Genomic DNA, 15,661 nt, shown 5'->3' on the forward strand with positions numbered 1-15,661 from the left:
TCTCCAGTCCATACTCAATGCAGCAGCCAGGATCGTCCATCTGGGTAATCGGTACTCGGACGCGTCCGCTCTTCGCCAGTCCTTACATTGGCTGCCCATTCATTATAGGATCCAATTCAAAGTACTTGTTCTCACCCACAAAGCTCTCCACAGTGCGGCACCCCCTTACATCTCTTCTCTCATTTCTGTCTATCGGCCTAGCCGATCGCTGCGCTCTGCAAACGACTTTCGACTAACCTCTGCACTAATCCGTACCTCCCACTCCCGACTCCAAGACTTCTCCCGTGCTGCTCCTATCCTCTGGAATGCTCTACCCCAAGAAATCAGGACTATCCACAATTTGCATAGTTTTAGGCGCTCCCTCAAAACACACCTGTTCAGAGCGGCCTATCACATTCACTAATCAAAGTCATTCTCTGTGTAAGTGTGCGTGCATAGCCCATTCACTATCTCCATCCATCCTTCACTCCTGCAAGATGGCTGGACCTTCATTGTAAATACACCATTGTAATTACACACCTGTACTCTGTATCTCCCTCACCTCATTGTAGATTGTACGCTCTCACGAGCAGGGTCGTCTTATTTCGTCTTATTTTGCTTTAATTATTGTATTGTTAGCGTTGTTACTTATGACTTGTGTTTTGAAACTGTTAAATTGTAAAGCGCTGCGGAATATGTTGGCGCTATATAAATAAAGATTATTATTATTATTTGCATGTTTGTCACACTTAAAGGGAACCTATCAGCAGGATTGTGCTCAGTAACTACAGACAGGGTCAGGTCGCTGCCGTTATACTGATTACACTGATACCTGGTGATGAATCCGTCTTGTGGTTGTTGTTTAATCTTTATTTTCAGTTAATGATCTGCTTGTGTCCTAAGGCGGGGCTGGGGTATGTGATTAGATATTCATAATGCAGACTGCTGACAGGTCACTGCTCGCTCACTGACTGCCCCCTAGTTTACATAATGAATATTATATCTACAGTTGCATCCATATATATTTGGACAGAGACAACATTTTTCTAATTTTGGTTCTAGACATTACCACAATGAATTTTAAACCAAACAATTCAGATGCAGTTGAAGTTCAGACTTTCAGCTTTCATTTGAGGGTATCCACATTAAAATTGTATGAAGGGTTTAGGAGTTTCAGCTCCTTAACATGTGCCACCCTGTTTTTAAAGGGACCAAAAGTAATTGGACAGATTAAATAATTGCAAATAAAATGTTCATTTCTAGTACTTTGTTGAAAACCCGTTGTTGGCAATGACTGCCTGAAGTCTTGAACTCATGGACATCACCAGACGCTGTTCTTCCTCCTTTTTGATGCTCCGTCAGGCCTTCACTGCGGTGGTTTTCAGTTGCTGTTTGGTTGTGGGCCTGTCGGAAGTTTAGTCTTTAACAAGTGAAATGCAGGCTCAATTGGGTTGAGATCAGGTGACTGACTTGGTCATTCAAGAATATTCCACTTCTTTGCTTTAGTAAATTCCTGGGTTGCTTTGGCTTTATGTTTTGGGTCATTGTCCATCTGTAGTATGAAACGACGACCAATCAGTTTGGCTGCATTTGGCTGGATCTGAGCACACAGTATGGCTCTGAACACCTCAGGATTCATTCGGCTGCTTCTGTCCTGTGTCACATCATCAATAAACACTAGTGACCCAGTACCACTGGCAGCCATGCATGCCCAAGCCATCACACTGCCTCCGCCGTGTCTTACAGATGATGTGGTATGCTTTGGATCATGAGCTGTACCACGCCTTCGCCATACTTTTCTCTTTCCATCATTCTGGTAGAGGTTGATCTTGGTTTCATCTGTCCAAAGAATGTTCTTCCAGAACTGTGCTGGCTTTTTTAGATGTTTTTAGCAAAGTCCAGTCTAGCCTTTTGATTCTTGATGCTTATGAGTGGCTTGCACCGTGCAGTGACCCCTCTGTGTTTACTTTCATGCAGTCTTCCCTTTATGATAGATTTGGATATTGATACACCTGCCTCCTGGAGAGTGTTGGTCACTTGGTTGGCTGTTGTGAAGGGGTTTCTCTTCACCATGGAGACTATTCTGCGATCATCCACCACTGTTGTCTTCCGTGGGCGCCCAGGTAATTTGCATTGATGAGTTCACCAGTGCTTTCTTTCTTTCTTTCTCAGGATGTACGATTTTGCCACTCCTAATGTTGTAGCAATTTCTCGGATGGGTTTTTTCTGTTTTTGCAGCTTAAGGATGGCTTGTTTCACCTGCATGGAGAGCTCCTTTGACCGCTTGTTTCCATCACAGCAAAACCTTCCAAATGCCAGCACCACACCGCAAATCAACTCCAGGCCTTTTATCTGCTTAATTGAGAATGACATAACGAAGGATTGCCCACACCTGTGCATGAAACAGCCTTGGAGTCAATTGTCCAATTACTTTTGGTCCCTTTAAAAACAGCGTGGCACATGGAGCTGAAACTCCTAAACCCTTCATCCAATGTTAATGTGGATACCCTCAAATGAAAGCTGAAAGTCTGAACTTCAACTGCATCTGAATTGTTTTGTTTAAAATTCATTGTGGTAATGTCTAGAACCAAAATTAGAAAAATGTTGTCTCTGTCCAAATATATATGGACCTAACTGTATATCTTGGGGGGAAAAAATCCCCCTCTGCAGGCAGGCGCCGGCGGTGACAGCTGCGTTGCATCACGATCGCATCTTTAATGTGTACGTAATCCTCTTCTTTCATGTTATCCATAAATTCCTAAAAAAAAAAAAATCAGTTTGAAAATCTGATAGTGGTTACTGCACAGGTGCCAGCGGCGCCATCGTGCTGGAGAAAAAAATTGTGTCCACTAAGATGGTGCCAGAGGAGGATTTTATGTTTCCAGATATATATACCGTATAGAATATTCATTAGTGGGGCAGGTCAGTGAGGGATCAATCATCTGTCAGCAGTCTGCATTATGAATAGCTAATCAGAGCAACACATGAAGCCCTGCCACAGGCCGCCCCGGAGCACGAGCAGATCATTAACTCAAAACTGAAAATAAAGATGATTAAACAACAACCACAAGACGGATTTCATCACCAGGTATCACTGTAATCAGTATAACGGCGCCGACCTGACAGTGTCTGTAGGTTACTGTGCACAATCCTGCTGACAGAGGCACTTTAACTGATTCAAATCACCAAACAAATGTAAATATTAGATAAAGATAACACAAGTAATCACAAGATGCAGTTTATAAACGAAGATCTTTATTATTAAGGGAAAAATAAGTCCAAACCTACAGGGACCTGTGTGAAAAAAAAAATTGCCTCCCTCCCCCCCCCACTTAAAACATAAATTACCATCTTTGGGAAGCTAATTTCACATTCTCTAGCCACAACCAGGCCGGATTACTGCCACACCTGTTCTCAATCAAGGAATCACTTAAATAGGACCTGCCTGACAAAGAGACGTTGACCAAAGGATCCTCAACAGCTAGACATCATGCCGCGATCCAAAGAAATTCTGGAACAAATGAGAAACAAAGTAACTGAGATCTATCAGTCTGGAAAATATTATAAAGCCATTTCTAAAGCTTTGGGACTCAAGCGAACCACAGTGAGAGCCAGTATCGACAAATGGCGAAAACATGGAACAATGGTGACTGGTTAACCTTCCCAGGAGTGGCCGATCGACCTAAATTACCCCAAGAGCACAGCAGCAACTTATCCAAGAGGTCACAAAAGACCCAAAGCAACAACAACCAAAGAACTGCAGGCCGCACTTGCCTCAGCTAAGGTCAGTGTTCATGACTCCACTATAAGAAAGAGACTGGGCGAAAATGTCCTGCGTGGTAGAGTTCCAAGACAAAAACCACTGCTGAGCAAAAAGAACTAAAGAGTAATCTCAGTTTTGCCAGAAAACATCTTGATGATCACCAAGACTTTTGGTAGAATACTCTGTGGACTGATGAGACAAAAGTTGATCTTTTTGGAAGGTGTATGTCCCATTATATCTGGAGTAGAAATAACAGCATTTCAGAAAAGGAACATCATACCTACAGTAAAATATGGTGGTAGTGTGATTGGAGCTGATTTTCTGCTTCAGGACCTGGAACACTTGCTGTGGTAAATGGAACCATGAATTCTATCAAAATATCCTACACGAGAATGTCCGGCCATCAGTTTGTGACCACAAGCTGAAGAGCATTTGGGTTATGCAACAGGACAATGACATAAAACACATCAGGAAGTCCACCACTGAATGGTGTAAGAAAAAGAAAACGAAGACTTTGGAGTGGCCTAGTCAAAGTCCTGACCTTAATCCGATTGAGATGCTGTGACCTTAAAAAGGCAGTCCATGCTTGGAAACCTCCAATGTGTCTGAACTACAACAATTCTGCAAAGATGAGCGGCCAAAATTCCTCCAGAGTGTTCTAAAGGACTCATTGCCAGTTATTGCAAACGCTTGATTGCATTTGTTGCTGCCTGAAGGGTTTGATGCAAAACCGACTGATATTCGTAGTGTTCATAACTCCCTTCACTTTGACAAAAGCTGCAGTTACAACTGTCGAAAAAAAAAGCTCCTAAGCACAATGCTGCCTCCACTATGCCTCACTGTGGGGATGGTGATCTGGTGATACAAGGTGTTGGCTTTGCACCACTTGGAATTATGGCCAAAACGTTCCACCTTGTTCTCATCAGACAAAGCACGTTTCCTGCTTTTGTCAGACATGATGGAGGTTTTGGCAGGACATCATTGGACTGGGCTTCCATCTTACCACCCGACCCCACAGGCTGGACATATGAAGAATATAGGAGATTGTAGTCACATGCAGGACACTACCAGGACTGACCAAAAATTCCTGCAGCGCCTTTAATGTTGCTGTCGGGCGTCTTGGCATCGCCCAGAATAATGTTCCTCTCGTCTTGTCATCAATATTTTGGGGACGTCCAGTTCTCGGTAACGTCATTGTTGTGCCGCTTGATGACGTCTTCACAGTGCTTCATGATACATCTAATGCCTGCAAAATGTTTTTGATTTCCTTCTCCTGGCTGACAACTTTCCACACTGAGATCCTTTGCTGTGTTGTCAGCTGTTTATGAACCAGGAAATGTCAGTAAAATCCTCCCAGGACGGTGCAGAAATTGATCCCCATAAATCCACAATGGGTCAATTCTTGCTGAAAATTTTCATAGAATCCACAAGAATTTTTTTTTTTTTTTATAACATGTAGATTTATTTTAGAACTTTATTCATTATTTTTTTTTTTTATTATTTTATGTGTTGAGACTTAATAAGACGGTAAATGATTTTCATGCTTTTTTTTTTTTTTTACAAGCGATTTGCAGGATGTGTTTTTATAATAAAAAAAAAAATCTCCTGGGACAAAAAAAAATATAAGAAACTTACAGAAAAATCCCACAGAAAATCATGACGGAAAAAAATGGAACAAGCACAGAGCAGATTATTCTACAGGTGTACTGTACCTTTAAATGAATTGATGACGTCATTGCCAGCCTCAGTGTATTCTCCAATCAGTTCTATGCACACAGTAAATAAATCCCTATAGCCACGCCCTTGTTCCGCCTACCCACCAATTACATAAACTGTTTCTTATGCTGCTGCAGGATTAATTTGAAAGCTGAACGCCTATTGGACAATGAACTCCAGGTGGGAGGAGTATTACTGATGGGCTCTATTGCCTGCTTCCGGGTGTGGCAGAACTAGGCTGGACGTTCCGCACTGTGTACAAGGTACTGAGCCGGGGGACAGTCATGTGGCTGGGACACGAGGAATCAAAGCAAAACGGCTTTCTGGGACTTGTAGTTCAAATTTTAAACAGTTTGCTTCAACTTGTAACTCTCCAGTTGTGGAGAAACTACATTTCCCAGCATGCCTTTCCCTACAGCTGCAGCTCATCTATAGTGACAGTCCCTGCAGTGTTAGGCTTCTTTCACACATCTGGCTTTGTGTCTCCGGCGCCATGCGGCGAAAAGCCGTAGGGCCGGATCCGGGATGTGCCGGAGGCACCGGATGCCTGTGTGGCCGGATACGGTGGCGCCCACGTTTACAAGAGCAGCGCGAGACTCATCCGCGCATGCGCTCTGAGAAAAACCGGTCCGGCGCTGTCAAAAAACGTTGCAGCGAACGTTTTTTGCAGACACCGGACGGCTACTTTTTGCCGTATCCGGCAAAACACGGATGCGCCGCATTCCCATCCGGCACGGTGCGGCGCCAATACAACTCTATGGGACAAAACCGGATCCGGTTGTTCCAAATTTCGCTGGATTCAAAAAGCCGGATGTGTGACAGCAGCCTTACATAACTGGATTATTTTCCTCAGGTCGCGGTGACTTGTGCCCATGGCGGTGACCGAGAACGTGTCCAGCTGCTCCCTGAGCGCCATGTGGGACTGGTCACACCTATCGCTGTCAGGGACACCGCCGGCCGAATCCCTGCTGGACGCGGCGACCGACCTGCTGGTACTCGACCGGAACTTCACCGGATCCCTGGAGCTGTGCGAGCGAGGACTGCAGATCATCAGCACCGAACCCCGGGACGGAAAGTGAGAGCCGCCGAACGGGGGAGAACTACCGCTACATCTCTACACAGAGGCAGCATCATAGCAGTTATATTCCTGTACATAGGGGAAGTATTATAGTAGTTATATTCTTGTACATAGGGGCTGTATTATAGTAGTTATATTCTTGTACATAGGGGCTGTATTATAGTAGTTATATTCTTGTACATAGGAGGCAGTATTATAGTAGTTATATTCTTGTATATAGGAGCAGTATTATAGTAGTTATATTCTTGTACATAGGAGCAGTATTATAGTAGTTATATTCTTGTACATAGGAGCAGTATTATAGTAGTTATATTCTTGTACATAGGGGGCAGTATTATAGTAGTTATATTCTTGTACATAGGAGCAGTATTATAGTAGTTATATTCTTGTACATAGGAGCAGTATTATAGTAGTTATATTCTTGTACATAGGAGCAGTATTATAGTAGTTATATTCTTGTACATAGGGGGCAGTATTATAGTAGTTATATTCTTGTATATAGGGGGCAGCATTATAGTAGATATATTCTTGTACATAGGGGGCAGTATTATAGTAGTTATATTTTTGTACATAGGAGCAGTATTATAGTAGTTATATTCTTGTACATAGGGGGCAGTATTATAGTAGTTATATTCTTGTACATAGGGGGCAGTATTATAGTAGTTATATTCTTGTACATAGGGGCAGTATTATAGTAGTTATATTCTTGTACATAGGGGGCAGTATTATAGTAGTTATATTCTTGTACATAGGGGCAGTATTATAGTAGTTATATTCTTGTACATAGGGGCAGTATTATAGTAGTTATATTCTTGTACATAGGGGCAGTATTATGGTAGTTATATTCTTATACATAGGGGGCAGTATTATAGTAGTTATATTCTTGTACATAGGGGGCAGTATTATAGTAGTTATATTCTTGTACATAGGGGGCAGTATTATAGTAGTTATATTCTTGTACATAGGGGGCAGTATTATAGTAGTTATATTCTTGTACATAGGGGGCAGTATTATAGTAGTTATATTCTTGTACATAGGGGGCAGTATTATAGTAGTTATATTCTTGTACATAGGGGGCAGTATTATAGTAGTTATATTCTTGTACATAGGGGCAGTATTATGGTAGTTATATTCTTGTACATAGGGGGCAGTATTGTACTAGTTCTGTAGTTAGGACAGTCTGTGGTGTGATATCCATCAGTGGTGATTTTGCTCTGGTTGTGTTATATCTGCAGGTTGCAGAGCTGCTTAGTCGTTACACTGTTACATCTTCTGGTTTCACCCCGTTGTCACACCTGTGCTCGTTTCTATGCCAGCAGTGCCACATTATCCGGGGGATTTCTCTCGCTCTCATGTGATGTGTATCATACTCTTTTGTTCATACAGTGACGACACACAGGACGTTTGCTGCTTCTCATGCGGATCTGACTCTGATCATCGTGTGATCTCCTCCGGAGCGGTTTCTGTAATAACATTGTTGGGATGTACAGTGTTCGCAGTAATAGTCGCATTCACTGACAGTATCTTGAAAGTAGTGACGAACTGAAATGCGAAGTCTGACTTTTTTTTCATTTTACAGCTACATTGGTGACGTCTTTTATAACAACGCTGTCCTTTGTGTCGTCCCAGGAATGATCAGGTGAAGGCTTCTCTGGTAGCTATCGCCATCCAGGCACTGGCAGAGATGGAGCGATGGCGCGAGGTCCTGCCCTGGCTAATCCAGAACTACCAGAGCCCAGAGGACATACCGCCCAACATCATGGAGATGTGGTAATGTCACAGAGTCCGCTCCTGCAGAATAGTGAGTGCAGCTCTGGAGTATAATACAGGATGTAACTCAGGGTCAGTAATGTAATGTATGTACACAGTGACTGCACCAGCAGAATAGTGAGTGCAGCTCTGGAGTATAATACAGGAGGTAACTCAGGGTCAGTAATGTATGTACACAGTGACTGCACCAGCAGAATAGTGAGTGCAGCTCTGGAGTATAATACAGGATGTAACTCAGGATCAGTAATATAATGTATGTACACAGTGACTTCACCAGCAGAATAGTGAGTGCAGCTCTGGGGTATAATACAGGATGTAACTCAGGATCAGTAATGTTTGTACACAGTGACTGCACCAGCAGAATAGTGAGCGCAGCTCTGGAGTATAATACAGGATGTAACTCAGGATCAGTAATGTTTGTACACAGTGACTGCACCAGCAGAATAGTGAGCGCAGCTCTGGAGTATAATACAGGATGTAACTCAGGATCAGTAATGTAATATATGTACACAGTGACTGCACCAGCAGAATAGTCAGTGCAGCTCTGGAGTATAATACAGGATGTAACTCAGGATCAGTAATGTTTGTACACAGTGACTGCACCAGCAGAATAGTGAGCACAGCTCTGGAGTATAATACAGGATGTAACTCAGGATCAGTAATGTAATATATGTACACAGTGACTGCACCAGCAGAATAGTCAGTGCAGCTCTGGGGTATAATACAGGAGGTAACTCAGGATCAGTAATGTAATGTATGTAGACAGTGACTGCACCAGCAGAATAGTGAGCGCAGCTCTGGAGTATAATACAGGAGGTAACTCAGGATCAGTAATGTATGTACACAGTGACTGCACCGGCAGAATAGTGAGTTCAGCTCTGGAGGATAAATCAGGTTACGCATTGCCTTTCCCTTCTCTCAGCGTCCTCCTGCACAGCCGAGTTCTGCAGCCCCATTTGATGCTGGATCTGGGCAGACATTGGCTTCGGGCGCACGTCTCTCGTCCCTCTCTGCGGTATAATAGGGTGGCGGAGCTGCACCTCTTGAATATTCTCCTTCCCCTCGGTCACTTCTCGGAAGCTGAGGACTTGGCTCTGGACCCTCGAGTCTTCTCAAAACAGCAACAAGAAGTGGCGCTAAACGCTGTGAGGGAGGAGAAGCGACGCCTGGAACAAGAGGAGGAGAAGGACAGAGAAGAAGACAGGGAGCGACAGAGCCAGGAGCAGACAGTCAGTCCGACAGGTGGAGGTGAAGGATTGGTTGGAGGGATCTGGTGAGGGAACTGTCGTTTTGTGATTTGTTTTTTCTGTTCCTTTTGTAAATCTATTTTCCTTCCATTTGAGGAAATGTCGGAGTGACGTTTGCACAGGTGGTCCGGCTGATCTTGGGGGCACTGGCGTGGATGCGCAGGGTTCCCCTCCGTCCGGCGCTGGTGGCGCTGCTGCTTCTCTCTATCATTGTGCTGCGTCTGGATCCAGGTAAGAGACCGCCAGTCCTACAGTCACCCATCCTCAGGGAAAGTGGGGGTCCGGGTAACTGATAATTGACAAATATATGGGAAGACCCCTTTAACCCCTCGGCAGTGGCCGTCACACATGTAGCTTTTTGGGGTTAATCCCTTAGATGTCGCAGTCAGCAGTGGCCGCAGCATCTGAGCCTTGTTGTGGTCTCACGTCCCCCTTTTGTCTGCAGCTTCTCCAGCATCTCGGGGTCCGTTATCGCGGCTGCTGCTCTTGCTCCGTCAGGTCTTCGCTGGCTAATCCGTCCATCGCTGATCGCACTCGCTCCGGACTTTACACTTCTCCTGATTATTAGTTTGTGGGATCTGCGAATAAAATCCAACTGCTGCAGTAATGACCGACACTGAGCTGAGCCGGGGAGGCTGAGCCACACGCTGAGCCGGGGAGGCTGAGCCACACGCTGAGCCGGGGAGGCTGAGCCACACGCTGAGCCGGGGACGCTGAGCGGGACTCTGCGCTTCGCCTCAGCCTTTAGAAGCCCAGAAAACGTATCTTTACATTTTAGAGAAGTGTTTGAATACAGTGACGTCTGTACTGCGCTGTGGAGCTGATGGCGCTACATAGAAGGGAGGAAAATAAATGAAAGTAATAAGTTGTTAATTTATGTCGATTTATTTTCTCTTTTTTTTTTTTTTTTTAATAAACGGGCTCTGATTGGTGGTTGTGGTGTTGGGGGTGATAGTAGGCGGGGCCGTCAGCCTCCCACTATGATGTCACGGCATTCTCATTTGTGATGTCATCGTTCTGTCATGCACTGGCCACAGTGACGCGGACGGCAGCGACAATGGTAGGTTCCTGCGGCCTCGCAGTTTCAGGACCCTCCACTCAACCCCCGTCACATTTGGGATTGCCTCTGTCCTCCTTTAGATCATATTGGGGGGTGTACTTTGTTTTCAGGCAAGTTCTGCTCCACCAGATAGAGGCCCATAAAAAGTTTTTGGCTGGCTGAAACTTCTGGTTCTACTCCAATCTATGTGGCTACTGCCTTTCTCATGTCTCCGAGGGGTTAACAGGCTGGTATGTCAGCGGCGGTCCAGAAATAGCCACTTATTACAGGGCTTGTCACATGGTCGCCTGGCACCGGCTTCACCCGGTCCATTCCCTCTGACACACGGGGTGTAGTGTATGTCTATGAATTACGGCACTGAATGTACACCCTGGGGCGAGCAGCAGAGACGTGTGGAGGGCACCTACAACTCCTCTAGGATCGTGGCTGGATCTGCTGGGAGTTGTAGTCCCTCGGTAATTGCCACGCTGCTATTGCGCCTAAACACCAGGTGTAACCCCGACTTTAGGGCACGTTCTAATATAAAGGCTCTGGCCCCTGTAATGTATAAATACATGTGATGTCGGACCCCCGGGAGTCGTGTGTGATGGGCAGCGTGCGCCCGGCCCCTCATTGGTGGCTGTTTATAGCCCTCAGTCCTGAAACTGAACTCCGACTCCCGGGAGTGGAGACGAGACGCTCTGCGGAGACCCGGGAGGCGCAGCATGTGGGGGATCAAGACCAAATCTGTATGAGCTGTGTGTGGGCGGGGGGCATGGGGGGTATTATGGGCTTCCTGCGGTGGGTGGGGGGCGCTTACAGGGTCGGGGTCAGTGCTATAACGGGGTATTATGGGCTTCCTGCGGTGGGTGGGGGGCGCTTACAGGGGTCGGGGTCAGTGCTATAATGGGGTATTATGGGCTTCCTGCGGTGGGTGGGAGGCACTTACAGGGGTCGGGGTCAGTGCTATAATGGGGTATTATGGGCTTCCTGCGGTGGGTGGGGGGCGCTTACAGGGGTTGGGGTCAGTGCTATAATGGGGTATTATGGGCTTCCTGCGGTGGGTGGGGGGCGCTTACAGGGGTTGGGGTCAGTGCTATAATGGGGTATTATGGGCTTCCTGCGGTGGGTGGGGGGCGCTTACAGGGGTTGGGGTCAGTGCTATAATGGGCTTCCTGCGGTGGGTGGGGGGGCGCTTACAGGGGTCGGGGGGATATTATGGGCTCCCGGAGTGTCCCTGCACTGTGCCAGGCCTAGGAGCCATGGTGCGGGGTCTGCCCTCCGGGGGGCGGCCGGTGACCTGCGGACACAGTGTGTCCCCGTTATCTGACTTGTCACGTTGTGTCCGTACAGAGGGAGTGTATTTCGGTGCACGTGGGCCAGGCCGGGGTGCAGATCGGCAACGCCTGCTGGGAGCTCTTCTGCCTGGAGCACAATATCGAGCCCGATGGCACCATCCTGGATGAACGGTCCAACCCCAGCTCCTACGACGACTCCTTCACCACCTTCTTCAGCGAAACTGGGAATGGCAAGCGCGTCCCCCGAGCCGTCCTCGTAGATCTGGAGCCCTCCGTAGTCGGTAAGTGGGTATCCCAGCAGCACAGAGTATTTCAGGAGAGGAGTGTGTAGCTCCTGAGGGAGGGCACAGCAGCCGGGTCCTTACAGCAGCACAGAGTATTTCAGGAGCTACTTTTTCAAGGGGGGGGGATGACAAAAGTGCAGTTATATAGGGGAAGGGTCCGGGTCCCGCAGCAGCACAGAGTATTTACTGGATTTCAGGAAAGTTACAGTGAATGGCATAATAGAAGAAGCAGGACCTCTGACAGCACAGAGCATTTCAGGAGACCCGTGTCAGTGAGCAGCGGCACAAAGCCTAATTAACCCTTTGCTCCATGTGCAGATGAGATCCGTGCTGGACCGTACCGCCACCTCTTCCACCCAGAGCAGCTGATTACCGGGAAGGAGGACGCAGCGAACAACTATGCGCGGGGGCACTACACCATCGGCAAGGAAAGCATCGACCTGGTGCTGGATCGTATCCGGAAACTGGTGAGTGTTCGGGGTTGTCGGAGCAAGCAGGTAATGCCCCATGGAGCTAGAATGATGCCCCACAGAGCAAGCGGGTGGTGCCCCTCGGTGCAAGCGGGTGATGCCCCATGGAGCTAGAGTGATGCCCCTCGGTGCAAGCGGGTGGTGCCCCTCGGTGCAAGCGGGTGATGCCCCATGGAGCTAGAGTGATGCCCCACAGAGCTAGCGGGTGGTGCCCCTCGGTGCAAGCGGGTCATGCCCCCAGAGTGATCGGGTGGTGCCCCATGGAGCTAGAAGGTGATGCCCCCGAACAAGCGGGTGGTCTCCCCGGAGCGAGCAGGTGGTATGCCACTCAGAGCAAGCAGCTGATGCCCCCCGGAGTGAGCGGGAAATGTTCTCCGGAGCGAGCTGGTGATGCCCCCAGGTTGGTGGATTTCTGTCATGTTGGTTTTCTTGCAGAGTGACGCCTGCTCCGGTCTCCAGGGCTTCCTCATCTTCCACAGCTTTGGAGGGGGCACCGGCTCCGGATTCACCTCCCTCCTCATGGAGCGACTCTCTGTTGACTACGGCAAGAAGTCCAAGCTGGAGTTTGCCATCTACCCGGCGCCTCAGATCTCCACAGCGGTGGTAGAGCCTTATAACTCCATCCTAACCACTCACACCACCCTGGAGCACTCCGACTGCGCCTTCATGGTGGACAATGAGGCCATCTATGACATTTGCCGCCGGAACCTGGACATCGAGCGTCCCACCTACATAGACCTGAACCGGCTCATCAGCCAGATCGTGTCGTCCATCACCGCGTCTCTGAGGTTTGATGGCGCGCTCAACGTGGACCTGACCGAGTTCCAGACCAACCTGGTGCCGTACCCCCGCATCCACTTCCCCTTGGTCACCTACGCGCCCATCATCTCGTCCGAGAAGGTGCACCATGAGCAGCTGTCCGTGGCTGACATTACCAACGCCTGCTTTGACCCCTTAAACCAAATGGTTAAATGTGACCCCCGACACGGCAAGTATATGGCCTGCTGCATGCTCTACCGGGGCGACGTGGTGCCCAAAGACGTCAACGTGGCCATCGCCAATATCAAAACCAAGAGAGCCATCCAGTTTGTGGACTGGTGCCCTACGGGCTTCAAGGTAAGATGGTCCTATACAGGGGGTGTCTGATATACATTGTGCCCTGCTCTAGTCACATCCGGAGCTGCAAGCTGAACTCTTTGCATTGTGTGTCAGCAATTCAGCTGCTGGAGCTCTCCCTGCTTTTTATTCTGTAGTCATGAAGTGGTTAAAGATGTGATGCGCAAGATTAAAAAACATGGCTGCTTTCTGTACTTTAATGGAGCAGAGCTGCAGTACCAGACTCAACCCCCTCACTGGTGAGGTGCTACAGAAAGAAAGTGGCCATGTTTTTCTAATCCTGTACCACTTTAAGGGCATGATTCACAGTACCCTAGTACCCTTAAAAAGAGTTCAGGGTGCAGCTTTGGCTATAACTAGAGCATAAGTTCCTGTTATACAGAGGACAATGCTTGTGTGGTGCTGGGTACAATGGGTACAATGCTGAGCTTCGTCTTTCTCCTTCCTCAGGTTGGCATTAATTACCAGCCGCCCACTGTGGTCCCCAGCGGCAGTATGGCCAAGGTGCAGCGGGCGGTGTGCATGCTCAGTAACACCACCGCCATTGCTGAGGCCTGGGCCCGGCTGGACCACAAGTTTGACCTGATGTACGCCAAGCGAGCGTTCGTGCACTGGTACGTCGGGGAAGGCATGGAGGAGGGAGAGTTCTCTGAGGCTCGGGAAGACCTGGCTGCCCTGGAGAAGGATTACGAGGAGGTCGGACTAGATTCTTATGTGGAGGAGGACGATGGAGAAGAGTAAATCCAGAATAAATCTGTCAAAGACTTCTCAGTGTCATTATTGTGTGAGGAGAGGGTGGAAAACTGAGCCACTGTCTGTGCTGACTGGACCCTTGCCAGGACAAAGATCCAGATTATGTAGTGCCATGTGGCCGGGCACAGTGATCCTGGTGAAGCAGCGCCATGTGGCCGGGCACAGTGATCCTGGTGAAGCAGCGCCATGTGGCCGGGCACAGTGATCCTGGTGAAGCAGCGCCATGTGGCAGGGCACAGTGATCCGGGTGACGCAGCGCCATGTGGCCGGGCACAGTGATCCTGGTGAAGCAGCGCCATGTGGCCGGGCACAGTGATCCTGGTGAAGCAGCGCCATGTGGCCGGGCACAGTGATCCTGGTGAAGCAGCACCATGCGGCAGGGCACAGTGATCCGGGTGACGCAGGGCACAGTGATCCGGGTGACGCAGGGCACAGTGACCCGGGTGATGCAGTGCCATGTGGCGGGGCACAGTGATCCGGGTGATGCAGCGCCATGTGGCAGGGCACAGTGATCTGGGTGACGCAGCACCATGCGGCAGGGCACAGTGATCTGGGTGACGCAGCACCATGAGGCAGGGCACAGTGATCTGGGTGACGCAGCGCCATGTGGCAGGGCACAGTGATCCGGGTGATGCAGCACCATGCGGCAGGGCACAGTGATCCGGGTGACGCAGCGCCATTCGGCAGAGCACAGTGATCCGGGTGACGCAGCGCCATGCGGCAGGGCACAGTGATCTGGGTGACGCAGCGGCAGGGCACAGTGATCTGGGTGACGCAGGGCACAGTGATCTGGGTGACGCAGCGCCATGCGGCAGGGCACAGTGATCCGGGTGACGCAGCGCCATGCGGCAGGGCACAGTGATCTGGGTGACGCAGCGCCATGTGGCCGGGCACAGTGATCTGGGTGACGCAGCGCCATGTGGCAGGGCACAGTGATCCGGGTGATGCAGGGCACAGTGATCCGGGTGACGCAGTGCCATGCGGCAGGGCACAGTGATCCGGGTGACGCAGCGCCATGCGGCAGGGCACAGTGATCCGGGTGACGCAGCGCCATGCGGCAGGGCACAGTGATCTGGGTGACGCAGCGCCATACGGCAGGGCACAGTGATCTGGGTGACGCAGCGCCATGCGGCAGGGCACAGTGATCC

At 48.9% G+C, this 15,661-nt stretch overlaps 1 protein-coding gene across 2 annotated transcripts; it reads left to right on the forward strand.

The window, feature by feature from the left end:
• Positions 1-6,396: 6,396 nt before the first annotated feature.
• On the forward strand, positions 6,397-14,526 carry TUBA8 (tubulin alpha 8). Of its 2 annotated transcripts, XM_073544083.1 has the most exons (6): positions 6,397-6,533; positions 8,166-8,306; positions 11,946-12,171; positions 12,493-12,641; positions 13,080-13,760; positions 14,211-14,526. In XM_073544083.1, the coding sequence occupies exons 2-6, from the start codon at positions 8,229-8,231 to the stop codon at positions 14,499-14,501; spliced, it is 1,425 nt and encodes a 474-aa protein (XP_073400184.1). In that variant the 5' UTR covers positions 6,397-6,533; positions 8,166-8,228; the 3' UTR covers positions 14,502-14,526. The 2 variants fall into 2 exon arrangements, with proteins under 2 accessions (XP_073400184.1, XP_073400182.1); XM_073544081.1 differs by lacking the exons at positions 6,397-6,533; positions 8,166-8,306 and adding an exon at positions 10,170-11,341.
• Positions 14,527-15,661: the final 1,135 nt, after the last annotated feature.

This window comes from Dendrobates tinctorius, unplaced genomic scaffold, assembly GCF_039654945.1.
Source record: "Dendrobates tinctorius isolate UK_male_01 unplaced genomic scaffold, ASM3965494v1 ptg000136l, whole genome shotgun sequence".
Lineage (NCBI taxonomy): Eukaryota > Metazoa > Chordata > Amphibia > Anura > Dendrobatidae > Dendrobates > Dendrobates tinctorius.

Excerpts from the sequence above, each read along its gene's own strand:
- TUBA8 (XM_073544083.1), top strand. The coding sequence starts at position 8,229 with ATGGCGCGAGGTCCTGCCCTGGCTAATCCAGAACTACCAGAGCCCAGA. Across the intron at positions 8,307-11,945 it reads CCCAACATCATGGAGATGTG|AGGGAGTGTATTTCGGTGCA; the intron begins GTAATGTCACAG and ends GTGTCCGTACAG. Across the intron at positions 12,642-13,079 it reads TGGATCGTATCCGGAAACTG|AGTGACGCCTGCTCCGGTCT; the intron begins GTGAGTGTTCGG and ends GTTTTCTTGCAG.